Genomic DNA, 26,074 nt, shown 5'->3' with positions numbered 1-26,074 from the left:
GGTCTTGCCCGACCAGAGGGATTGACAGCTCCTGCCCGTGGGCAGGATTGGACGCGATTGCAAAATAGCCCTTGTGAGCAATATTAAATACCGGAAGTGGATTGCTGCCCGCCAGAGGACAGCTGGGGCGGACAGGGGCAAATATGTACACCCCTGTCCGCCCTTGCTTGATAAATCAAGCCCTAAATCTGATTTCTGCACCACTGGTAGTACACCCTTCCTCTAAAACGACATAATTCCCATTATGAGCTTTACTTTAGCATATAGTCCTTACTTTTCGTTAATTTTGGGTTCTACTCAACTAATGTAGTATTTAAATTAGTACATTGTACAAAATAATGTAAACTGCCAAAAGTCATCTCTCTTTATTTATCTACCACCTTCTATGTTAAATCTATTTTACATCATTACTGTAATTAATGTAAATTAGATTGTCACCCTTTTTCACTGTTATTTTCTACTTCAGAGTTTGCACATATGATTATCTGTTTAGTTTAAGTCACTGACAGCTGAGAAAGTGGCCTAGCATTGCTGCTTGGAACAGGGTATGTGCAGGGATGATTCCTGCATCTCCCCCTTTGCACCATCCTGTTAAAGAGTCTCCATTTCTAATCCTCCAAAAATGGCTCAATTTTTAATAGAAAACACCTTTAAAACCCCTTTGCTACTAGAGAGGAATGCAGTATATTGCTGTGCTACGTTGTTGGCAGCCATGAGGTTAACTGTATCTGCTGTTATGTAGTATCTTAAAGGGACACTGAAAAAAAAACAGAATTTATGCTTACCTGATAAATTTCTTTCTCCTACGGTGTGTCCGGTTCACGGCTTCATCCTTACATGTGGGAATATTCTCTTCCCCTACAGGAAATGGCAAAGGGAGCACACAGCAAAAGCTGTCCATATAGTCCCCCCTCTGGCTCCGCCCCCCAGTTATTCAACCGACGGTTAGGAGAAAAAGGAGAAACTATAGGGTGCCGTGGTGACTGTAGTGTACAGAAATAAACATTTTTTTAAACCTGACTAAAAAGCCAGGGCGGGCCGTGAACCGGACACACCGTAGGAGAAAGAAATTTATCAGGTAAGCATAAATTCTGTTTTCTCCTACATTGGTGTGTCCGGTCCACGGCTTCATCCTTACTTGTGGGAACCAATACCAAAGCTTTAGGACACGGATGAAGGGAGGGAACAAGTCAGGTTACCTAAATGGAAGGCACCACGGCTTGCAAAACCTTTCTCCCAAAAATAGCCTCCGAAGAAGTATAAGTATCGAATTTGTAAAATTTGGCAAAAGTATGCAGAGAAGACCAAGTCGCTGCCTTACAGATCTGATCAACAGAAGCCTCGTTCTTGAAGGCTCATGTGGAAGCCACAGCTCTAGTAGAGTGAGCTGTAATTCATTCAGGAGGCTGCCGTCCGGCAGTCTCATAAGCCAATGGGATGATGCTTTTCAGCCAAAAGCAAAGAGAGGTAGCAGTAGCTTTCTGCCCTCTCCTCTTACCAGAATAAACGACAAACAAGGATGAAGTCTGTCTGAAATCCTTTGTTGCTTCTAAATAGAATTTTAAAGCACGGACCACATCTAAATTGTGTAACAAACGTTCCTTCTTCGAAACTGGATTCGGACACAGAGAAGGAACAACTATTTCCTGGTTAATATTCCTGTTGGAAACCACTTTTGGAAGAAAACCAGGTTTGGTACGCAAAACAACCTTATCTGTATGGAATACCAGATAGGGTGAAGTACACTGCAAAGCAGACAATTTAGAAACTCTTCTAGCAGAAGAAATAGCAACCAAAAACAGAACTTTCCAAGATAGTAACTTAATATCTATGGAATGTAAAGGTTCAAACGGAACCCCTTGAAGAACTGAAAGAACTAAGTTTAGACTCCATGGAGGAGTCATGGGTCTGTAGACAGGCTTCTGACTAAGGCCTGTACAAATGCCTGTACATCTGGCACTGCTGCCAGACGTTTGTGCAACAAAACAGACAGAGCAGATATCTGTCCTTTTAGAGAACTCGCTGACAACCCTTTATCCAAACCCTCTTGAAGAAAGGAGAGTATCCTAGGAATTTTAATTTTACTCCAAGAGAATCCCTTGGATTCGCACCAACAGATATATTTTTTCCATATCTTATGGTAAAATTTCCTAGTCACAGGTTTTCTGGCCTGGACCAGAGTATCTATAACTGAATCTGAAAACCCACGCTTAGATAAAATCAAGGTTCAATTTCCAAGCAGTCAGTTGCAGAGAGACTAGATTTGGATGTTCGAATGGACCTTGTACTAGAAGATCCTGTCTCAAAGGTAGCTTCCATGGTGGAGCCGATGACATATTCACCAGGTCTGCATACCAAGTCCTACGTGGCCACGCAGGAGCTATCAGAATCACTGAGGCCTTCTCCTGTTTGATCCTGGCTACAAGCCTGGAAAGGAGAGGGAACGGTGGAAACACATAAGCTAGGTTGAACGACCAAGGGGCCACCAATGCATCCACTAGTGTCGCCTTGGGATCCCTGGATCTGGACCCGTAGCGAGGAACCTTGGAGTTCTGACGAGACGCCATCAGATCCATGTCTGGAATGCCCCATAGTTGAGTTAACTGGGCAAAGTCCTCCGGGTGGAGTTCCCACTCCCCCGGATGGAAAGTCTGACGACTCAAATAATCCGCCTCCCAGTTGTCTACTCCTGGGATGTGAATTGCAGATAGATGGCAGGAGTGATCCTCCGCCCATTTGATGATCTTGGTTACTTCCTTCATCGCTAGGGAACTCTTTGTTCCCCCCTGATGATTGATGTACGCTACAGTCGTCATGTTGTCCGACTGAAATCTTATGAATCTGGCCTTCGCTAGTTGAGGCCAAGCCAGGAGCGCATTGAATATCGCTCTCAGTTCCAGAATGTTTATCAGGAGAAGAGACTCTTCCCAAGACCATAGACCCTGAGCTTTCAGGGAGTCCCAGACCGCGCCCCAGCCTAAAAGACTGGCGTCGGTCGTGACAATGACCCACTCTGGTCTGCCGAAACTCATTCCCTGAGACAGGTGATCTTGAGTCAACCACCAACGGAGTGAGTCTCTGGTTAACTGGTCTACTTGAATCTGAGGAGACAAGTCTGCATAATCCCCATTCCACTGTTTGAGCATGCACAGTTGTAATGGTCTTAGATGAATTCGAGCAAAAGGAACCACGTCCATTGCTGCAACCATTAAACCTATTACCTCCATGCACTGAGCTATGGAAGGCTGAGGAATAGATTGAAGAACTTGACAAGCGTTTAGAAGCTTTAACTTTCTGACCTCTGTCAGAAAAATCTTCATTTCTACAGAATCTATTATTGTTCCTAGAAAAGGAACCCTTGTGGACGGGGACAGGGAACTTTTTTCTATGTTCACCTTCCACCCGTGAGACCTGAGAAAAGCTAAAACAATGTCTGTATGAGCCTTTGCTTTGGAAAGGGACGATGCTTGGATTAGAATGTCGTCTAGATAAGGTGCTACAGAAATGCCCCTCGGCCTTAGAACCGCTAAAAGGGACCCTAGCACCTTTGTGAAAATTCTGGGAGCGGTGGCTAAACCGAATGGAAGAGCCACGAACTGGTAATGTTTTTCCAGAAAGGCGAACCTTAGGAACTGATGGTGATCTTTGTGGATAGGAATATGTAGGTATGCATCCTTTAAGTCCACGGTAGTCATATATTGACCCTCCTGGATTGTTGGTAAGATCGTCCGAATGGTTTCCATTTTGAATGATGGAACTCTGAGGAATTTGTTTAGGATTTTTAAATCCAGAATTGGCCTGAAAGTTCCCTCTTTTTTGGGGACTACAAACAGGTTTGAGTAAAAACCCAGACCTTGTTCCGCTGCTGGAACGGAGTGTATCACTCCCATCTTTAATAGGTCTCCTACGCAATGTAAGAATGCCTGTCTCTTTATTTGGTCTGAAGATAAGCGAGACATGTGGAACCTACCCCTTGGAGGGAGTTCCCTGAACTCTAGAAGATACCCTTGAGAGACTATTTCTAGTGCCCAGGGATCCGGAACATCTCTTGCCCAAGCCTGAGCAAAGAGAGACAGTCTGCCCCCTACTAGATCCGGTCCCGGATCGGGGGCTACCCCTTCATGCTGTCTTGGTAGCAGCAGCAGGCTTCTTGGCCTGTTTACCCTTGTTCCAGCCTTGCATTGGTTTCCATGCTGGTTTAGGCTGGGAAGCGTTACCCTCTTGTCTAGAGGCTGCAGAGTTAGGAGACGGTCCGTTCCTGAAATTGCGAAAGGAACGAAAATTAGATTTGTTCTTAGCCTTGAAAGGCCTATCCTGTGGGAGGGCATGGCCCTTTCCCCCAGTGATGTCTGAAATAATCTCCTTCAATTCTGGCCCGAAAAGGGTCTTACCTTTGAAAGGAATATTAAAGGGAACCTCAACACCTGATTAACATATTCTAAACTAACTTTTTCTAATTGTGCAAAATAAACTAACTAGCAATGCTGTATGCAGTCTTTTCATCTTACTGCATTTTATTTTTGATAAAAGCTTTAAAATTGAAACATTGATTTGCAGCATTAGATGTGCTATGCAAGCTGCCATTTGTTAAAGTAGGTTTCACAACAGTGTGTCATGTGATGCACACGGCACCAGCTATTAGTAAATCACAGTGAGCCCTGCAGTCAGTGTCTGACAAGAACGGCTTCAGGCACTGTTATGTTTATAAATAGAACGAGCAGGGAAAGGAAGTGTAAGGGGGAGGGGAGGAGAGGTGAAGACAGAGGGAGGCACAGGGGGAAGAAAGGCTCCGGAGATCATATGTAAGGTAGATGAATGTCTCTTGTTGCAATTTTTATGCAGCGTGAGTTTGCTTTCTTTCTTCACCCTGTGCCTCGCTCTCTCCACCTCTCCTCCCCCCTCACACTTCCTTCCCTGCGTGTGCTATTTATAAACATAACAGTGCATGAAGCTATTCTTCTTGTCAGACACTGCAGGGCTCACTATGATTTAGTAATAGCTAATCACGTGAGACAGTGTTGAAGAACGCACGTTACAAGATGGCAGCTTGCATAGCTTATACAATGCTGCAGATCAACGTTTACATTGTAAAGCTTTTATCTACAATAGAATGCAGTAAGATAAAGACTGCATACAGCTGTAAGGGATACTGTGCCTTTAATTCATTCTACCTGTTAATTGGGTAAATCCCCTTTAAATAGCAAGAACAACTAAGCATCATTGCTTAGTTATTCTAATTCGTTTCTACGAACACCTGAGTGCCAAGCCTCTTTTCCAAGTTCAGTAAGCTGAATCTCTCATCTCTGCACGACTAAGCTGTGTCATTACCAGCTCCACTACAGGACAGGATTCCTCACTTACCTTCCTTCAACTTACTGGAGATTGAGTATTTCGACCTGGCAAGCTGTACTTTACTCCTAATCCTTAAACAGCAAGTATTTACATTTTACTTTGTTTATTGCCTTCCATGCAGTATTGAACTACATTTCCCAGAAGGCCTCTGGACTAAAACCGGAACTTCCTGTTAAATACAAACCAGTGTCTCACAGCACAGCTCAATACCAGAGTGCTGACAGGTAAAAGGGATAACTCTCTGCTGGGGAATAAGGTATCAAATTGAGACATTAACAACTATCTTTGCCTAATACATTTCTGGGAAACTGAAAGCATTTCAACATCTCTGCTTTATCGATGTATTGTGGAACTGTTTAATAAGACTACTAAACCTTTATACTTTATAATATTCTGTGATAATCAAACAATATATCTGCTTATAATTGTTCTCCTCAGTTGTTTTTCACAAAAGGATAGCTAAGTTAAATTTCCTTTCATTCCTGATATTTGATACTCTGAATTCCACATCTATTTGCCATTTCTTTTTCTTTAATAAACTCTATCAGAACCACATTAGTTTTGGTTCTTATGACACAATCATTCTATATTAACTCACTGCTGTATCAGATTGCCTTAAAGAAATTGGGTACTCGTTACTAGCAGTGATACAAACATATTATAATATCTGTATTTTGTGTTCCTTTATTGGATATTCCTTACAACAGCATTACAATCAGTTTATATAGGATAATCAGTAAAAGTTAGTTTAAAGCATTTCCAGCAGGTGTTTAGGGTCCCTTTAAGCAGTTTTGTCTTGGACGACACATTCGCCGACCAAGATTTTAGCCAAAGCGCTCTGCGCGCCACTATTGCAAAACCTGAATTTTTCGCCGCTAATTTAGCCAATTGAAAAGCGGCATCTAAAATAAAGGAATTAGCCAACTTTAGTGCGTGAATTCTGTCCATGACTTCCTCATATGGAGTCTCCTTATGGAGCGAATTTTCTAGTTCCTCGAACCAAAAAGACGCCGCCGTGGTGACAGGAATAATGCATGAAATTGGTTGGAGAAGGAAACCTTGCTGAACAAATATCTTTTTAAGCAACCCTTCCAATTTTTTATCCATAGGATCTTTGAAAGCACAACTGTCCTCAATGGGAATAGTTGTGCGCTTGGCCAACGTAGAAACTGCCCCCTCAACCTTAGGGACTGTTTGCCATGCGTCCCTTCTGGGGTCGACAATGGGGAACATTTTCTTAAATATAGGAGGTGGGACAAAAGGTATACCTGGCTTCTCCCACTCCTTGGTCACTATGTCCGCCACCCTCTTGGGTATCGGAAAGGCATCAGCGTGCACAGGGACCTCTAGGAATTTGTCCATTTTGCACAATTTCTCTGGAATCACCAAAGAGTCACAATCATCAAGAGTAGTTAGCACCTCCTTAAGCAGGGCGCAGAGATGTTCTAACTTAAATTTAAATGCCACGATATCAGGTTCTGCCTGCTGAGAAACTTTTCCTGAATCAGAAATTTCTCCCTCAGACAGACCCTCCCTCACTGCCAATTCATACTGGTGTGAGGGCATAACAGATAAATTATCTTCAGCGCCCACTTGCTCATCCTCTGTATTTAAAACTGAGCAATCACGCTTTCTGGGAAATGCTGGCAGTTTGGATAAAAGATTTGCTATAGAATTATCCATTACTGCAGTTAATTGCTGCATAGTAACAAGCATTGGCGCGCTAGATGTACTAGGTGTCGCCTGCGCGGGCATAACTGGTGTTGACACAGAAGGAGAGGATGATGAACTATCCCCACTACCTTCATTTAAAGAATCATCTTGGGCAACCTTATTAAATGTGACAGTACGGTCCTTACTTTGTTTGGACGCCATGGCACAATTTGAACATACATTTAAAGGGGGAACCACCTTGGCCTCCATACACACAGAACATATGCTAACTGAAGGTATAGACATGTTAGACAGACTTTAGCAGGCTATTAATGCAATAAAACCGTTTTTAAACAAAACCGTTACTGTCTCTTTAAATAATAAAAAGAGCACACTTTATTTCTGAATGTTTGAAAAACTATGAAGGAAATATCCGATCTTTACAAAATTTGCACCCTAGTGTCTTAATGCTTTGAAAGTATTGCACACCACATTTCAAGTCTCTAACCCCTTAAATGAGCAAACCGGAGCTAATTGTTCAATTTACCAGTTTAAACCCACTACAGTCCCTGCCACAGCCTTTGCTGCAGCTTTTACCTTCCTTGGGGGTTATTCACCACAGAAATAAGCCTTCTTGAAATCGTTTTTATGGCCACAGGACCCTCTCACATGAAGCTGCATGCACTGCTTCCAAAAGTAACTGCGCAACTGAGGCGCGAAAATGAGGCCTCCTCCCTCTGCATACCAGAGTGAAGGGGCCTTCCTGACTAGATTAGGTGTCTAAACAACTGCCAGGCGTAATAAAAATGTTCCCAAAAGTGTTTCAAAGTCACAAAACACTCCAAAAGTCATATAAATATTATATAAATCAATCGATTTAGCCCACAATAGTGTCAACCAGTATAGAGCCCATTTATAAGCCTTCATTCTGTTATGAGTCTAAGAAAATGGCTTACCGATCCCATAAGGGAAAATGACAGTCTTCTAGCATTACTATGTCTTGTTAGAAAAGAGACTAGTCATACCTGGAGCAGAAAAGTCTGCAAACTGTTCCCCCCAACTGAAGTTCTCTGGTTTCAACAGTCCTGCGTGGGAACAGCAATGGATTTTAGTTACTGTTGCTAAAATCATATTCCTCTTTTAACAGAACTCTTCATCACTTTCTGTTGTAGAGTAAATAGTACAAACCGGCACTATTTTAAAATAACAAACTCTTGATAGAAGAAATAAAACTACAACTAACACCACATACTCTTTACCATCCCCGTGGAGATGCTACTTGTTCAGAGCAGGTAAAGAGAATGACTGGGGGGCGGAGCCAGAGGGGGGACTATATGGACAGCTTTTGCTGTGTGCTCCCTTTGCCATTTCCTGTAGGGGAAGAGAATATTCCCACAAGTAAGGATGAAGCCGTGGACCGGACACACCAATGTAGGAGAAAAAATTATTTCATGATTCAGATAGAGCATGCATTTTTAAACAACTTTCTAATTTACTCCTATTATCAAATTTTCTTAATTCGCTTGCTATCTTTATTTGAAAAGCAAGAATGTAAGTTTAGAAGCCGGCCCATTTTTGGTTCACAACCTGGGTTGTCCTTGCTAATTTGACAGAACCAACAAACAAGTGCTGTCCATGGTTATGAACCAAAATTTGGCTGACTCCTAAGCTTAGATGCCTTCTTTTTCAAATAAAGATAGCAAGAGAACGAAGAAAAACTAATAATAAGAGTAAATTTGAAAGTTGCTTAAAATTGTATGCTCTATCTGAATCATGAAAGAAAAAATTGGGTTTAGTGTCCCTTTAAGTCATGCTGCGAACCAGTTACCAGTATCAAGGGGCTGCTCTGAGGAAGGCTGCTGAGGTTTGATTTCAAACTTTCCAAATTCTGCAGTAATCTCCCATACAGGAATTTAAGCAAACTGTCCTTGCAATAGTGAATCTCTGATCAAAAACGGCTGCTACGAACTGTTCAAAGCTAAACATTTTTGTTGTTCATATCAAGGAATAGTACACAAAAAAGAAAGTGCCAGATCTGTTTCAAGTAGAGGACACTATGATACAAGGTTGGCAATACAAGCAGAGTGCCTCATTCAGTTTCATGATTTCCCTCCCACCTTATGGTGAGATAGGGCAACAAGATTTATACTATAATTTGCGTTAATAAAACTATAAATTGTTCCAGAAGTGCATACACTTACCGCCACATATTTCTTCTTTCCATAAAAGCACATGCCAATGTTATTCCACAGCGGGGAGCTTTCTGGGACACTGGAAGCAGCAACTCGATATTTACTAAGGGCCACATCATAATCCCCATGAGACTGCATCATACAGCCAGCTGCTAATATACCCTAAGAAACAGGTAGAGTCATCCACAATTCACAATAATGTTTCCCTTTTTAAAGAATAAGAAAAAAGAAAGAAATGTGGGCAGATACGAATATACCTGAATGGGACTGAAGTTATCCTGTCCTCATTTACTAAAATACAATGTCAGGAACAGTCAAAACTCAAGACAAGGAAAAAGGGCTGCATTATTCTGAAATGCTAATTATTTCCAAGGGGGAGGGTATGCATTTCACACATTTAAAATATGTTAATTAAAATATAGATATTGTTTGCTAATATAAACGGAAACACATTGCATTTTTCACTTAGTAAAATAAATTGAGTTATAAATCCAGCCACTTACATACTCTGCCTACTTATAGCACCCGCCTCTGCATAGGCACCAATGTATTTTAACCTAGGCCACATCATACAGGGAGTCATATGCCCAAGACAGATTTCTTCTTCATCCAATAAGCCTATTGTATATGTTAAAAGAGTGACAGATAAACAGCCCTTCTTTTATCATGAGTTTTAACGAAAGGAACACATAGCCAGCTAATAATATGACTGAAAAAACAGAATTTATGCTTACCTGATAAATTACTTTCTCCAACGGTGTGTCCGGTCCACGGCGTCATCCATTACTTGTGGGAATATTCTCTTCCCCAACAGGAAATGGCAAAGAGCACAGCAAAAGCTGTCCACATAGCCCCTCCCCAGGCTCCGCCCCCCAGTCATTCGACCGACGGTTAGGAGAAAAAAAGGAGAAACTATAGGGTCCCGTGGTGACTGTAGTGTAAAGAGAAATAAATTTTTCAAACCTGATTAAAAAACCAGGGCAGGCCGTGGACCGGACACACCGTTTGAGAAAGTAATTTATCAGGTAAGCATAAATTCTGTTTTCCCCAACATTGGTGTGTCCGGTCCACGGCGTCATCCATTACTTGTGGGAACCAATACCAAAGTTTTAGGACACGGATGAAGGGAGGGAGCAAATCAGGTTACCTAAACGGAAGGCACCACGGCTTGCAAAACCTTTCTCCCAAAAATAGCCTCAGAAGAAGCATAAGTATCAAATTTGTAGAATTTGGCAAAAGTGTGCAGAGAAGACCAAGTCACTGCCTTACATATCTGATCAACAGAAGCCTCGTTCTTGAAGGCCCATGTGGAAGCCACAGCCCTAGTAGAGTGAGCTGTGATTCTTTCAGGAGGCTGCCGACCGGCAGTCTCATAAGCCAATCGGATAATGCTTTTCAGCCAGAAAGAAAGAGAGGTAGCAGTAGCTTTTTGTCCTCTCCTCTTACCAGAGTAAACGACAAACAAAGATGAGGTTTGTCTAAAATCCTTTGTTGCTTCTAAATAGAACTTGAAAGCACGAACTACATCTAAATTGTGTAACAAACGTTCCTTCTTTGAAACTGGATTCGGACACAGAGAAGGAACAACTATTTCCTGGTTAATATTCTTGTTGGAAACAACTTTTGGAAGAAAACCAGGCTTAGTACGCAAAACGACCTTATCTGAATGGAACACCAGATAGGGTGGATCACACTGCAAAGCAGATAATTCAGAAACTCTTCTAGCAGAAGAAATAGCAACCAAAAACAGAACTTTCCAAGATAGTAGCTTGATATCTACGGAATGTAAAGGTTCAAACGGAACCCCTTGAAGAACTGAAATAACTAAATTTAGACTCCAAGGAGGAGTCATGGGTCTGTAAACAGGCTTGATTCTGACCAAAGCCTGTACAAAAGCTTGTACATCTGGCACAGCTGCCAGGCGTTTGTGTAACAAAACAGATAAAGCAGAAATCTGTCCCTTTAGAGAACTCGCTGACAACCCTTTATCCAAACCCTCTTGGAGAAAGGAAAGAATCTTAGGAATCTTAATTTTACTCCAGGAGAATCCCTTGGATTCACACCAACAGATATATTTTTTCCATACTTTATGGTAAATCTTTCTAGTCACAGGTTTTCTGGCTTGGACCAGAGTATCTATCACTGAATTTGAAAATCCACGCTTGGATAAGATCAAGCGTTCAATTTCCAAGCAGTCAGCTGTAGAGAAACTAGATTTGGATGTTCGAATGGACCTTGTACTAGAAGATCCTGTCTCAAAGGTAGCTTCCATGGTGGAGCCGATGACATATTCACCAGGTCTGCATACCAAGTCCTGCGTGGCCACGCAGGAGCTATCAGAATCACAGAGGCCTTCTCCTGTTTGATCCTGGCTACGAGCCTGGGAAGGAGAGGAAACGGTGGAAACACATAAGCTAGGTTGAACGACCAAGGCGCCACTAATGCATCCACTAGAGTCGCCTTGGGATCCCTGGATCTGGACCCGTAGCAAGGAACCTTGAAGTTCTGACGGGACGCCATCAGATCCATGTCTGGAATGCCCCATAATTGAGTTAACTGGGCAAAGACCTCCGGGTGGAGTTCCCACTCCCCCGGATGGAAAGTCTGACGACTCAAGTAATCCGCCTCCCAGTTGTCTACTCCTGGGATGTGAATTGCAGATAGGTGGCAGGAGTGATCCTCCGCCCATTTGATGATCTTGGATACCTCTCTCATCGCCAAGGAACTCTTTGTACCTCCCTGATGGTTGATGTAAGCTACAGTCGTCATGTTGTCCGACTGGAATCTTATGAATCCGGCCTTCGCTAGTTGAGGCCAAGCCCGGAGCGCATTGAATATCGCTCTCAGTTCCAGGATGTTTATCGGGAGAAGGGACTCTTCCCGAGACCATAGACCCTGAGCTTTCAGGGAGTCCCAGACCGCTCCCCAGCCTAATAGACTGGCGTCGGTCATGACAATGACCCACTCTGGTCTGCGGAAACTCATTCCCTGAGATAGGTGATCCTGAGTCAACCACCAACGGAGTGAGTCTCTGGTTACCTGGTCTACTTGAATCTGGGGAGACAAGTCTGCATAGTCCCCATTCCACTGATTGAGCATGCACAGTTGTAATGGTCTTAGATGAATTCGAGCAAAAGGAACTATGTCCATTGCTGCAACCATCAATCCTACTACTTCCATGCACTGAGCTATGGAAGGCTGCAGAATAGAGTGAAGAACTTGACAAGCGTTTAGAAGCTTTGACTTTCTGACCTCTGTCAGGAAGATCTTCATTTCTAAAGAATCTATTATTATTCCCAAAAAGGGAACTCTTGTTGACGGAGACAGGGAACTCTTTTCTACGTTCACCTTCCACCCGTGAGATCTGAGAAAGGCTAGAACAATGTCTGTATGAGCCTTTGCCTTGGAAAGAGACGACGCTTGAATTAGAATGTCGTCTAGAATGACTGGGGGGCGGAGCCTGAGGAGGGGCTATGTGGACAGCTTTTGCTGTGCTCTTTGCCATTTCCTGTTGGGGAAGAGAATATTCCCACAAGTAATGGATGACGCCGTGGACCGGACACACCAATGTTGGAGAAAAAGAGAAAGCATCATGTAGCTTGCAGCTAATGTACCCTTGGAAAGACTGTATAATACTAATATTCCTGATACAGAAGGCACCAAGTAGCCAGCTGTAGATATAGTCTAGATAGTCTGTAGATTGTCAGAATCCTACAGCTATCTACTAATATACCAAACACAGACTAATGGAATCATATTGCAAGCCACTAATATACCTATCACAGTCTAATGGCATCATACTGCAAGCCACTAATATACCTATCACAGACTAATGGCATCATACTGCAAGCCACTAATATACCTATCACAGACTAATGGCATCATACTGCAAGCCACTAATATACCTATCACAGACTAATGGCATCATACTGCAATACACTAATATACCTATCACAGAGTAATGGCATCATACTGCAAGCCACTAATATACCTATCACAGAGTAATGGCATCATACTGCAAGCCACTAATATACCTATCACAGAGTAATGGCATCATACCGCAAGCCACTAATATACCTATCACAGACTAATGGCATCATACTGCAAGCCACTAATATACCTATCACAGACTAATGGAATCATACTGCAAGCCACTAATATACCTATCACAGTCTAATGGCATCATACTGCAAGCCACTAATATACCTATCACAGACTAATGGCATCATACTGCAAGCCACTAATATACCTATCACAGACTAATGGCATCATACTGCAAGCCACTAATATACCTATCACAGACTAATGGCATCATACTGCAAGCCACTAATATACCTATCACAGACTAATGGCATCATACTGCAAGCCACTAATATACCTATCACAGTCTAATGGCATCATACTGCAAGCCACTAATATACCTATCACAGACTAATGGCATCATACTGCAAGCCACTAATATACCTATCACAGACTAATGGAATCATACTGCAATCCACTAATATACCCATCACAGACTAATGGCATCATACTGCAAGCCACTAATATACCTATCACAGACTAATGGCATCATACTGCAAGCCACTAATATACTTATCACAGACTAATGGCATCATACTGCAAGCCACTAATATACCCATCACAGACTAATGACATCATACTGCAAGCCACTAATATACCTATCACAGACTAATGGCATCATACTGCAAACCACTAATATACCTAACACAGACTAACAACATCATAACGCAAGCCACTAATATAACAAACACAGACAAACGGCATCATATAGCAAGACTCTAATTTTATACCTAACACAGACAAGCATCATCATAGAGATGGTTACTAATATACCTTAAACAAACAAGCAGCATCATACAGATAGTTACTAATATACCTAATACAGATAAACAGCATCATACAGCTAGTTACTAATATACCTAACACAGGCAAACAGGTATATTAGTAACTAGCTGTATGATGCTGTCTGTCTATGTTAGGTATATTAATTAGTAACTAACTGTATGGTGCTGTTTGTCTGTGTTAGGTATATTAGTAACTAGCTGTATGATACTGTTTGTCTGTGTTAGGTACCGTATATTAGTAACTAATTGTACGATGCTGTTTGTCTGTGCTAGGTATATTAGTAACTAGCTGTATGATACTGTTTGTCTGTGTTAGGTACCGTATATTAGTAACTAATTGTATAATGCTGTTTGTCTGTGTTAGGTATATTAATTACTTGCTGTATAATGCTGTTTGTCTGCGTTAGATATATTAGTAACTAGCTGTATGATGCGGTTTGTCTGCGTTAGGTATATTAGTAAGTAGCTGTATGATGTTGTTTGCCTGTGTTAGGTATATTAGTAACTAGCTGTATGATGCTGTTTGTCTGTGTTAGGTATATTAGTAACCAGCTGTATGATGCTATTTGTCTCTGTTAGGTATGTTGGTAACTAGCTGTATGATGATTTTTGTCTCTGTTAGGTATATTAGTAACTAGCTGTACGATGCTGTTTGTCTGTGTTAGGTATATTAGTAACTAGATGTATGATGCTAACACAGACAATCAGCATCATACAGCTAGTTACTAATATACCTAACACAGACAAACAGCATCCTACAGCTAGTTACTAATATACCTAACAGAGATAAATAGCATCACACAGATAGTTACTAATATATCTAACATAGACAAACCGCATCATACAGCTAGTTACTAAAATACCTAACACAAACAGCATCATACAGCTAGTTACTAATATACCTAATAGAGACAAGCATCATAATACAGCTAGTTACTAATATACCTAACAGAGACAAACAGCATCATACAGCTAGTTACTAATATACCTAACACAGACAAACAGCATCATACAGCTAGTTTCCAACTGAAAGAAAAAAGCGCAAACAGGACTCAAGTGCAATAATAAACACAGTGACACCAGCGCTCTAAAATTTCACACTTACAATGTTTATTATTAAAAATAGCATTTCAAAACATCAAAACACGACTTTCGTCCTCAATATTCAAAATTTCAGAAAACACTCTCCCTTCTGTGATAGTACAGTTCGTTTTCCGTGTCCGCCGGAACTTAGAAAGTTTTAGGGGGAGGTTTGCTGTGCAAAATCCGGAAGCCCTGTGAGCGTATTCCTCTTAGGACTAGGGACTACGGATCCTCAGAAAGGTCACAACTCCTCTGGTGTATTTGCAGAGGAGTTGTGACCTTTCTGAGGATCCGTAGTCCCTAGTCCTAAGAGGAATACGCTCACAGGGCTTCCGGATTTTGCACAGCAAACCTCCCCCTAAAACTTTCTAAGTTCCGGCGGACACGGAAAACGAACTGTACTATCACAGAAGGGAGAGTGTTTTCTGAAATTTTGAATATTGAGGACGAAAGTCGTGTTTTGATGTTTTGAAATGCTATTTTTAATAATAAACATTGTAAGTGTGAAATTTTAGAGCGCTGGTGTCACTGTGTTTATTATTGCACTTGAGTCCTGTTTGCGCTTTTTTCTTTCAGTTGGAAAGTTCCTGCTCTACTACAAGCGGTACGAAGGATACATTTGGCAAACAAGCAGCAGAGGTCTCAAGTGGGTTTTTACATTACTTCATCTGGAGGTGGTAATATACATATATATATATTTATAAGTTTTTTTATATATTGCTCATAGATTTGACTCCATATTCTTGGGTAATCCCTATTACCCTTTGGCTATTCCATTTTATAGGTGGTATATATTAGTGTGTCATTTCTTTTCATTTATCCTCCATTCATAAACTTTATTCATTGTTCCTAAGAGAGTTAGCGCCATTACATTTCTCTGTGTGTGATCATACAGCTAGTTACTAATATACCTAACACAGACAAGCAGCATCATACAGCTAGTTACTAATATACCTAACAAAAACACCATCATACAGTTAGTTACTAATATACCTATTGCAGACAAACAGCATCATGCAGCTAGTTACAAATATACCTAACAGAGATAAATCGCATTATACAGCTAGTTATTAATATACCTAACACACACAAACAGCATCATATAGCTTGTTACTAAATATAAATAACATAGACAAACAGCATCATACAGCTAGTTACTAAAATACCTAACACAAACAGCATCATACAGCTAGTTACTAATATACCTAATAGAGACAAGCATCATAATACAGCTAGTTACTAATACCTAACAGAGACAAACATCATCATACAGCTAGTTACTAATATACCTAACAGAGACAAACAGCATCATACAGCTAGTTACTAATACCTAACAGAGACAAACAGCATCATACAGCTAGTTACTAATACCTAACAGAGACAAACAGCATCATACAGCTAGTTACTAATATACCTAATACAAACATCATCATACAGCTAGTTACTAATATATCTAACACAGACAAACATCATCATACAGCTAGTTCCTAACATACCTAACATTTATTTTTATTTATGAGGCAGACATTAATCACTTTAAAGTACATTACAAAACTTTCTATTGAAAACTGAAATGTATCTATGCACATTTGAATTTTTACTATTATATCACAAACAACAAAATTTATGCTTACCTGATAAATTAATTTCTTTCTTGACACGGTGAGTCCACGCATCATCTAATTACTATTGGGAATATCACTCCTGCCCAGCAGGAGGCGGCAAAGAGCACCTAGCAAAGCTTTTAAATATCACCTCCCTTCCCTCCAACCCCAGTCATTCGACCGAAGCAAAGGAGAGAAAGGAAGAAACAAGGTGCAGAGGTGTCTGAAGTTTATAACAGAAAAACCCTGTCCATAAGAACAGAGGGCGGGCCGTGGACTCACCGTGTCAAGAAATAAATAAATTTATCAGGTAAGCATAAATTTAGTTTTCTTTCTAATGACACAATGAGTACACAAATCATCTAATTACTATTGGGAATCAATACCCAAGCTAGAGGACACAGATGATAAGGGAGGGACAAGACAGGGAACCTAAACGGAAGGCACCACTGCTTGAAGAACCTTTCTCCCAAAAGAAGTCTCAACCGAGGCAAAAGTATTTATAGAACTTAGAAAAAGAGTGAAGAGAGGACCAAATTGCAGCCTTGCAAATCTGTTCCACAGAAGCTTCATGTTTGAATGCCCAAGAAGAGGAAACAGCCCTCGTAGTATGAGCCGTAGCTCTCTCAGGAGGCTGCTGTCCAGCAGTTTCATAAGCCAAGCGAATGATACTCTTCAGCCACAAAGAAAGAGAAGTAGCCGTAGATTTCTGCCCCTTACGTTTTCCAGAGAAAACCCCAAACAGAGCAGAAGACTGATGAAAATCCTTAGTCGCCTGTAAATAGAATTTCAATGAATGCACCACGTCCAGATTGTGCAACAGATGTTCCTTCTGAGAAGAAGGGTTAGGACACAAAAAGGCACAACAAGCTCCTGATTAATGTTTCGATCTGAAACCACTTTAGGGAGAAACCCTAACTTGGTACGCAAAACTATCTTATCCGAATGAAAAATAAGGTAAGGAGACTCATACTGTAATGCTTTCAAGATAATAATTTAATATCTAAGGAATGCATAGACTCAAACGGAGCCTGTTGAAGAACTTTAAGAACTACATTAAGACTCCAGGGAGGAGTAACCGGTTTAAACACAGGCCTGATTCTGACCAAGGCCTGACAGAACGATTGCACGTCTGGTACATCCGCCAGACGTATATGTAACAAAATAGACAAGGCAAATATTTGACCCTTTAGGGAGCTTGCTGATAAATCTTTCTCCAAGCCCTCTTGGAGAAAAGACAAAATTCTAGGAATCCGAACTCTACTCCAAGAGTAGCCTCTGGATTCACACCAATGCAGATATTTACGCCATATCTTAGGGTAAATATTTCTAGTCACAAGCTTACGAGCATGAAACATGGTCTCAATGACCGACTCTGAAAATCCACGCTTAGATAAAATCAAGCATTTAATCTCCAAGCAGTCAGCTTAAGAGAAACTAGATTTAGATGAAGGAAGGGCCCCTGAAGTAGAAGGTCCTTTCTCAATGGAAGACTCCAAGGTGGACGTGATTACATCTCCACCAGGTCTGCATACCAGATTCTGCAAAACCATGCCGGAGTAATGAGAATCACCAACGCCCTCTCTTGTTTGATTCGAACAATGACCCGAGGAAGGAGAGCGAACAGAGGAAATAAGTATGCTAGACTGAAATTGCAAGGAACCCCAGAGCATCTATCAGTACCGCATGAGGATCCCTGGACCTTGACCCGTACCTCTGGAGCTTGGCATTCTGACGAGATGCCATGAGATCTAGATCCCGTTGTCCCCATTTGAGAATCAAGTTGGAAAACACTTCCGGATGAAGTTCCCATTCCCCGGGAGAAAGGTCTGTCTGTTCAGAAAATTCGCTTACCAATTGTCCACTCCTGGAATGTGGATTGCAGATAGACAGCAGTTGAATAATCTTGGACACCTCTGACATGGCCAAGGATCTCCGAGTCCCTCCCTAATGATTGATGTAAGCCACTGAGGATATGTTGTCCAATTGAAATCTGATAAACCAGGCTGAAGCTAACAGAGGCCAGGTCAGAAGATCATTGAAGATTGCTCTCAGCTCTAGAATGTTTATGGGTAGAACAGACTCCTCCCGAGTCCATGTCCCCTGAGCCCTTAGAAGGCCCCAGACTGCTCCCCAACCTAGTAGGCTGGCATCCGTTCACCCAGGAGGGTCAGCGAAAACGGGTTCCCTGGGAGAGATTATCCTGAGACAACCACCAGGGAAGAGAAACTCTTATCTGACCCAGATGAATTTGCGGAGATAGATCCGAATAATCCCGTTCCACTGCCTGAGCATGCATAACTGCAGAGGCCTGAGGTGGAAACGAGCAAACGGGATGATGTCCATAGCGGCTACCATCAGACCTATTACCTCCATACATTGAGTCACTGATGGCTGAGGAGAGGATTGAAGTGCCAGACAAGCATAGAACATTTTAAATTTTCTGACCTCTGTCAGAAATATCTTCATCAATATGGAATCTACTATGGTTCCCCAGAAGACTACCCTTGTAGATGGAATTAAGGAACTCGTTTCCAGACTCACCTTCCAACCATGAGAGCGCAGGAAGGATAAGAGCATCTCCGTGTGGGAGTTTGCTAGATGAAAGACTGGGTCTGAACCAGAATGTCGTCCAGATAAGGCGCCACTGCAATACCCTGTAACCGTAGCACTGCCAACAGAGATCCCAGAACCTTTGAAAAATTCTGGGAGCTGTAGCAAGACCGAAAGGAAGAGCCACAAATTGGAAGTGTTTGTGGAGAAAAGTAAATCTCAGAAACTTGTGATTATCCCTGTGGATGGAACATGAAGGTATGCATCCTTTAAATCTACAGTTGACATAAATTGACCCTCTTGAACTAAAGGAAGAATGGAATGAATAGTTTCCATTTTGAAGGACGGTACTCAGAGAAATTTGTTTAGACTCTTGAGATCCAAGATTGGTCTGAAGGTTCCCTCTTTCTTGGGAACCACAAACAGATTAGAGTAAAATCCCAGACCCTGCTCCTGAACTGGAACAGGAACTATCACCCCCATTTTGGATAGATCCCGAACACAACGTAAGAACGCCTCTCCTTTTATCTGGTCGACAGATAATCTTGAGAGAAGAAATCTGCCTCTGGGGGGAAAGGTCTTGAATTCTAGTTTGTATCCCTGGGACACGATGTCTATCGCCCAAGGATCCTGAACATCTCGAACCATGAGCGATAAAGGAAAGTCTGCCCCCCACAAGATCCGGTCCCGGATCGGGAGCAGACCCTTCATGCTGACTTTGGATCATTAGCTAGCTTCTTGTATTGCTTTCCCTTATTCCAAGATTGGATGCGTCTCCAGGAAGGCTTGGAATGTTCCTGTTTTGTAGAGGGAGAGGAAGGTTTACCCTTGAAGTTTCGAAAAGAATGAAAATTACTCTGACATCCCTTCTGCTTCATTCTCTTACCCTGAGGGAGGAAATGTCCTTTTCCTCCTATAATATCAGAAATAATCTCAGCCAAAGCTGGGCCAAACAAGGTTTTACCCTTGTAAGGAATAGCCAAAAGCTTAGACTTAGACGATACATCTGCCAACCAAGATTTCAACCACAAGGCTCTGTGAGCCAGAATGGCAATCCAGTTTCTTATCCATAGGATCCTTAAAAGAACAGCTATCCTCTATGGGAATTGTAGTTCTCTTAGCTAAAGTGGAAATTGGCCCTTCCAGCTTGGGGGCCATTTGCCAAGACTCCTTAATAGAGTCATCAATGGGAAATATCTTCTTAAAAATAGGAGAAGGGGGCGTGTCTGAACAACGATCCTAAAAGGTTGCACTCTCCAGAGCTCTGACTGAATTTCCATTAATCCGCCGATTAAGGGAAAACTCACTACAGCAAATTCATCCCTCAAGCAAATATTGGTAATCAACTACCTAGTAGTGACCTAAGCTACTTAATAAAGGCTGTGTTTTTTTAAATCGGAGCTCAGGAATCAGACATCAAGGGCCTAGAGCGGTGGCACAACGTAGGCAACGTCACCCAGATAAGGCGCCACTGCTATGCCCCGTGGTCGTAGAACCGCCAGAAGGGACCCTAGCACTTTTGTGAAAATTCTGGGAGCCGTGGCCAACCCGAAAGGAAGGGCCACAAACTGGTAATGTCTGTTTAGAAAGGCGAATCTGAGGAATTGATGATGATCTCTGTGAATAGGGATGTGTAGATATGCATCCTTTAAGTCCACGGCAGTCATATATTGACCCTCCTGGATCAGAGGTAGAATAGTACGAATAGTCTCCATCTTGAATGATGGAACTTTGAGGAACTTGTTTAGAATTTTGAGATCCAAGATTGGTCTGAAGGTTCCCTCTTTCTTGGGAACCACAAACAGGTTTGAATAAAACCCTAGCCCCTGTTCCTCCTTTGGGAGTGGGCGAATCACCCCCATGGTATGTAGGTCTTCTACACAGCGTAAGAACGCCTCTCTCTTTGTCTGGTTTACAGACAATCGAGAAATGTGAAATCTCCCCCTTGGAAGGGAGCCCTTGAATTCCAGAAGATATCCCTGGGACACAATTTCTTTTTTTTTTAAACTTTTTTATTGAGGTTATAACAAGAATTACATAACATATTCATTCATTAACAAAGATAGCTTACATCTGGAAAATATATCCCTGTAATATAAACATGTTCATAAAGCAAGGAAGTAGCGAGTCTTGAGTTATATGCCATATGCCTTTGGGGGTAGACGTAAACAACAGCCCTGGAAAGTACATCCATGACTCACATTCACAACCCCCTTATGGAAAGGTGTATAATAACAACTTACTAAAAATATATGAAATCGTTATAATTAGCCAAATACAGCAGGGATGTCAGTAATGGAATATGTGCTGATGCATAGAATAATGGAACCTCAGTTTTATAGTTTATGTCAGGTATATGGGGCCCACACCTTACTGTGTGGAGAATTTATGGGTTTATCTGTTCAAATAGGATAGAAGCAGGTGTGGGGTAGTGTTTTATTTGGGTTTTGTCAGACCAGGGTGGTCTAGAAAAGAGAGGAAAGAGTTCAGCGGACTAGAGACGCTCATATTAGAAAAAAGGGAGATAGAAGGGGATGGGATAAAAGGGATGAGGGGCGGAGCCAACTAGTGTGCCTATTTAGTGGTGGGGACTAGACTGTTGGGAGGCTTGTTTTCTGATTTCTTATTTACCGATGGGAATATGCATAGAGAAGATATTAGTAAATGTATAATGCAGGAATGTACTGGAGCCCCTCTCCTAGGGTAAGTGCCAGCTTTAGGCGATGTGGGTCAAGGGGGAGTGAATATGGCCCGCAGGTCACAGGTACCTGCGGGAAAGGGAGAAGAGGGGCCTAGCGGGGACCAGTATTGTAGGTACAGCAAAGTTCCTGCATAGGGGGCATATTTAATCAAAGGTCTAATTATTATACGTCCTTTACTGAGTTCCCTGTAAGTAGGAATAGAGGTTTACCGAGCAAGGAGGTTTTAGCTCAGGAAAGGTCACTAAAATTTAAAGCTCCTATTAATGCTGAGAGAGAAAGGGGAGGTAAGTCAGAACTCATATCTCTATCCCAGTAGGCAATATACAAGTAAAACAGGCCGGACTGTAATAAGATGGTCAGAAAACATTCTGAGGAAGTATTTGTTCATATCCTTACCTTCATATAATAACACATTTATACAGCTACAGGCCTATATGATATATATGATATATATAGTCAGAATATCTCTTAGACCTATAAGGGGACTGGGGCTGAACTATTGTGAATATGAAATTTTAAGTTACACCTATATATAGATGAGTGGCCTTGAAGCTATTGGACTATTCACTAGGCTGAAGGGAGTGCAACTAGAAACATCAGGCTATAAAGATTGATGCTAAGTAACTAATGTTGCTAGGGGCAAATTGGGCTGACTTTAGGGGTAAGGTCCCTTTCTAAAGGCTCTAAATGAGTGAATATAGTATGTGGGAAGCAGTTACTCCCTTAAGAACAGCAAGGGTCCTCCTGTGAGCAGCATCTAATTTAGCATCCTGTCAACTTTTAACAGATAAATAATAGGTCCACACAGCTATGCAGATTGATGAGTGAATATAAAGCATAAGTCCAATTAGTCTTACTGGCTTGGGACATAAGTCAATGGTGTAATATATCTGAACAACATTATAGTAGAGAAACATGTGGAAAAACTTCCAAAAATCGAATAAAGAAACTTAGGGCTTACGGTGTGTAACTTAACCCTTCAAAGTGTATAGTCAAAACCTAGTCTTTAACCCACACCTATAAGTAAAAAGAGCCTCAGGGAAAAAAGCTGCAATTCTGCACTGTCTTTGAGCCATATCTTCCGGTATGGATAAATGCTGGCCGCAGACCTTGTTATTGTAGGGCAGCTGAATGTAAATTTAGTTCCCGGGGGGGTCAAATTGCAAGTGCTCTCGATTTCAACTCTTTGTAGGAAGCTATGCTGATCTGCCATATCGCGAGCTGTTAGCAAGTAGGAGCTGGTGTCTGTAATGTCAGCCATTGTGGATAGTCCCTGTAATGCCTGAGGAAACGGGGTTTCTTTAGATAGGGATTGATTTAGCCCCAAAACTCCACACTGCACAGGGGTGACATACCGAGCCGGATCCAGTACAGCAGCCACCTCCGACGAGCAAGCTCTATGCTCCGGGATGACAGCTAGATGTTGTGCTGGAAGATCATGGTGCCTAGGTAAGTCCGCATAAGGCATGTCATCATGCGTGTGCGCAACCAAAGAACACAATGTCTCCGCTAGTTCTGACTCTACTTGATCTTGTGACGGAAGGTCAAAGTCCGATGTGCGCCTGGGACACAATTTCTAAAGCCCAGGGATCCTGAACATCTCTCGCCCAAGCCTGAGCGAAGAGAGAGGGTCTGCCCCCTACTAGATCCGGTCCCAGATCGGGGGCTACCCCTTCATGCTGTCTTAGAGGCAGCTGCAGGCTTCTTGGCCTGTTTACCCTTGTTCCAAGCCTGGTTAGGTCTCCAGACTGACTTGGATTGGGCAAAATTCCCCTCTTGCTTTGTAGCAGAGGAAGCTGAAGCGGGACCACTCTTAAAGTTCCGAAAGGAACGAACATTATTTTGTTTGGCCCTCATCTTATTTGATCTATCCTGAGGGAGGGCATGACCTTTCCCTCCAGTGATGTCTGAAATAATCTCCTTCAGTTCAGGCCCGAATAGGGTCTTACCTTTGAAAGGAATGTTCAAAAGTTTAGATTTAGATGACACATCAACAGACCAGGACTTAAGCCATAACGCCCTGCGTGCTAAAATGGCAAAACCTGAATTCTTTGCCGCTAATTTAGCCAGTTGAAAAGCAGCATCAGTAATAAAAGAATTAGCCAACTAAAGTGCCTTAATTCTGTCCATAATTTCCTCTAATGGAGTCTCCATTTGAAGAGCCTCTTCTAGAGCCTCAAACCAGAAAGCAGCTGCAGTCGTTACAGGAACAATGCACGCAATAGACAGAGTAGAAATAGCTCCCTCCACCTTAGGAACTGTCTGCCATGAGTCCTTTATGGTATCAGATATGTGAAACATTTTCTTAAAAACAGGAGGGGGAGTGAACGGAATACCTGGTCTATCCCACTCCTTAGCAATAAAATTCACGATCCTCTTAGGGACTGGAAAAACATCAACGTAAACAGGAACCTCTAAGTATCTATGCATTTTACACAATTTCTCTGGGACCACTATAGGGTCACACTCATCTAGAGTTGCTAATACCTCCCTAAGCAATAAGCGGAGGTGTTCAAGCTTAAATTTAAAGGCCATCATATCAGAATCTGTCTGAGGAAGCATCTTTCCTAAATCAGAAATTTCTCCCTCAGATAACAAATCCCTCGCCCCTTCAGAGCATTGTGAGGGCATATCAGAAACGGCTACTAAAGCGTGAGACGGCTCAGCATTTTTCCTTAACCCAGAGCTGTCCCGCTTTCCTTGTAAACCAGGCAGTTTAGATAAAACCTCAGTGAGGGTTGTATTCATAACTGTGGCCATGTCTTGTAAAGTAAATGAATGTGACGCACTAGAGGTACTTGGCGTCACTTGTGCCGGCGTTACTGGTTGTGACACTTGGGGAGAGCTAGATGGCGAACCCTCATTTACTTCTGACTGAGAATCATCTATTGCTCTATTTTTAAGTGCTAATATATGTTCTTTATAATTTATAGACATATCAGTACATTTGGGACACATTCTAAGAGGGGGTTCCACAATGGCTTCCAAACATATTGAACAAGGATTTTCCTTGGTATCAGACATGTTAAACAGGCTAGTAATGTAACAAGCAAGCTTGGAAAACACTGTAAATCAAAGTAAATAACACTTAGAAAAAAAAACGGTACTGTGCCTTTAAGAGAAAAAAAAAGCTGCACAAGTTCTGCAAAATAGTGTAAAAAAGCAGTAAACTTAACGAAATTTTTACAGTAGTATCTTACAGCCTTAGTAACTTTGCACAACTATGCAAATAAACAATTAACCCCTTAATGGAAAAAACGGATTGAAAAAACGTCAAAACCGGTAAAAAAGACTTTCAGCACCTTGCCACACTCTGCTGTGGCACCTACCTGCCCTTCAGAACGATTTGTGGGGAAAAAAACTCCTTTACAGCCCTCAAACATAGCAGGAACCTCTAGAAAAGCAGTTGGATGACTCTTAAGGAAAAGAAACTGCGCAACTGAGGCGCGAAAATAGGCCCCTCCCACCTCACTCGATGTTTTGAGGCCTATTAGAAAAACACCTGAGTGTCTCTTAATTAACTATGTGGGTTAAAAAACCCTAACACAAGCCACAATGACCCCTTCAGTCCCTTCAAAAAACGTTATAATTGCATCATTTACTGAACAAACAAAAAACGTTTTTTCCTAACAGTGTCACAGTAACAAATGAGCCCTTCAAGTAAGCTGAAATTCCTATTCCAAGTGTCTGAATACAGCTTACCCTTTCCCCATGGGGATATTGCCAGCCTTTTCTAGAATAAACATGGTCTGTCTAGAAAAACATAGACTGAACATACCTCATATGCAGCTTAGCATGCAAACCGTTCCCCCAACTGAAGTTTTCCTTTACTCTTCAGCCCTTGTGAGAACAGCAGTGGATCTTAGTTACAAAATGCTAAGATCATAATCCTCCTTGCAGAAATCTTCATCTCTTTTTCTGCCAAAGAGTAAATAGTACACACCGGCACCATTTTAAATAACAAACTTTAGCTTGAGAAATAAAAAAAAACTAACATTTTTGTCACCACACTCTCTCTGCACTTCCTAGTTACTTAGAGTAGGCAAAGAGAATGACTGGGGGGTGGAGCT

At 41.8% G+C, this 26,074-nt stretch overlaps 1 protein-coding gene across 1 annotated transcript in view; it reads right to left on the bottom strand.

The window, feature by feature from the left end:
- BBS4 (Bardet-Biedl syndrome 4) overlaps positions 1-26,074 on the bottom strand; it is a 307,119-nt gene that overhangs the window by 56,847 nt on the left and 224,198 nt on the right. The window contains exon 11 of the mRNA XM_053717315.1: positions 9,207-9,359. Coding sequence (XP_053573290.1) covers positions 9,207-9,359 — 153 coding nt within the window. The remainder of the gene's footprint in view (positions 1-9,206; positions 9,360-26,074) is intronic.

Source organism: Bombina bombina, chromosome 6 (genome assembly GCF_027579735.1).
Source record: "Bombina bombina isolate aBomBom1 chromosome 6, aBomBom1.pri, whole genome shotgun sequence".
NCBI classification, from domain to species: domain Eukaryota; kingdom Metazoa; phylum Chordata; class Amphibia; order Anura; family Bombinatoridae; genus Bombina; species Bombina bombina.
Note: the sequence above shows the minus strand (reverse complement) of the source record. Positions and strands in the feature narration are given on the sequence as shown.